General features: G+C 34.8%; 1 protein-coding gene across 1 annotated transcript in view; it reads left to right on the top strand.

The window, feature by feature from the left end:
* Positions 1-74: 74 nt before the first annotated feature.
* Positions 75-1,200, top strand: part of LOC107576875 (general transcription factor IIH subunit 3-like) — a 5,499-nt gene continuing 4,373 nt past the window's right edge. The window contains exons 1-5 of the mRNA XM_016262994.1: positions 75-454; positions 594-623; positions 797-825; positions 909-983; positions 1,074-1,145. Of these exons, the coding sequence (XP_016118480.1) occupies positions 367-454; positions 594-623; positions 797-825; positions 909-983; positions 1,074-1,145 (294 nt within the window). The 5' untranslated portion in view covers positions 75-366. The remainder of the gene's footprint in view (positions 455-593; positions 624-796; positions 826-908; positions 984-1,073; positions 1,146-1,200) is intronic.

Raw genomic sequence — 1,200 nt, 5'->3', positions numbered from 1 at the left:
TGCCGTCAGAATGAGAGTCCAAACAACTGATAAAAACATCACAGTTATCCACAAGTCCAGTCCATCAATTCACATATGTGAAGTCAAACACTGTGTGTTTGCAAGAAACAAATCCATTAAGGCATTTTTTAACTTCACGCCATTGCTTGGCATTACGAGTCCCTATTCCATAATTTAGCTTTCTCGGGTGAAGAAGTCCTTCTCCAAATTTTCATTTTTAGGAGAATTATTCCTTTAACAAAACTAAATGTCTTGGTTTCATTCATGTATTACTTGTGCTGGCTGGTTTGATGCATATAGCTTAATATCTAATGACTGTTTTTTTTGTTGCATTGTTTTAATGGATGATATTACAAGAAAATAATTATGTTTTTATTTTCTTTATTAACAGCAGAGGTCAATGGCAGTCAAACAGACAGCCTATTGGCCGTATCACTCGCCAAAGCTCTGTGCTGTATCCTCAACCTCTGGTTTATGCAGATCAGCTGCTCAGATGTTCTCTTTTTATTTCAGTTTAGACCTAAGAGTGTTTCGTGAATTAGATATGATATTTAAGCTATAGACTCCGATTTTCTTTAATTTTTGACTCTCAGACATTCATCGAGTCTCAAAGGATGTGCAAGGTATGCACATTTTCCCCTGGATTATGTTTCACAATGCGATAAAATCTAATCACATTGTGCATAAGTTCCATACTTTAGAGTGACAGTTATGTAAAGTTCTTGTAATTACCTCGTTTTAAATAGATCTTAGTATTTTTAACCCTTAGGCTGAACTCTCATGCTTTTACTTACAGCTGGACAGGACATGAAATCAAGGATTTTGGTAAGAACATCTTTGGGTTTAACAGTGAAACATGCAATGTTTAATTGTATAACTGCAGTACCATTTTTCATTGTGTTTTTCAGGTAATAAAAGCTGCTGAGGATTCTACATTACAGTACATGAACTTCATGAATGTGATCTTTGCAGCACAGAAGAAGGTGGGAATAACAAAAGTGCATCATAGATTGTATTCTTAGATATTGGATAATGCCTCCATTATTTAACTTCTATTCTCCCTGTTCTCAAAGAATATCCTGATTGATGCCTGTGTGTTGGACGCTGACTCGGGACTGCTGCAGCAGGTATTTAGTTTGATCACAGTGGATAAGAAAAAAAATAATACATCAATTATTTGTTTGATTTCTTTTTTTAAAT

Source organism: Sinocyclocheilus grahami, unplaced genomic scaffold (assembly GCF_001515645.1).
Source record: "Sinocyclocheilus grahami isolate Dianchi unplaced genomic scaffold, SAMN03320097.WGS_v1.1 scaffold4526.1, whole genome shotgun sequence".
NCBI classification, from domain to species: Eukaryota; Metazoa; Chordata; class Actinopteri; order Cypriniformes; family Cyprinidae; genus Sinocyclocheilus; species Sinocyclocheilus grahami.
The sequence above is the reverse complement of the archived record's forward strand: the minus strand, read 5'-3'. Positions and strand labels throughout refer to the sequence as shown.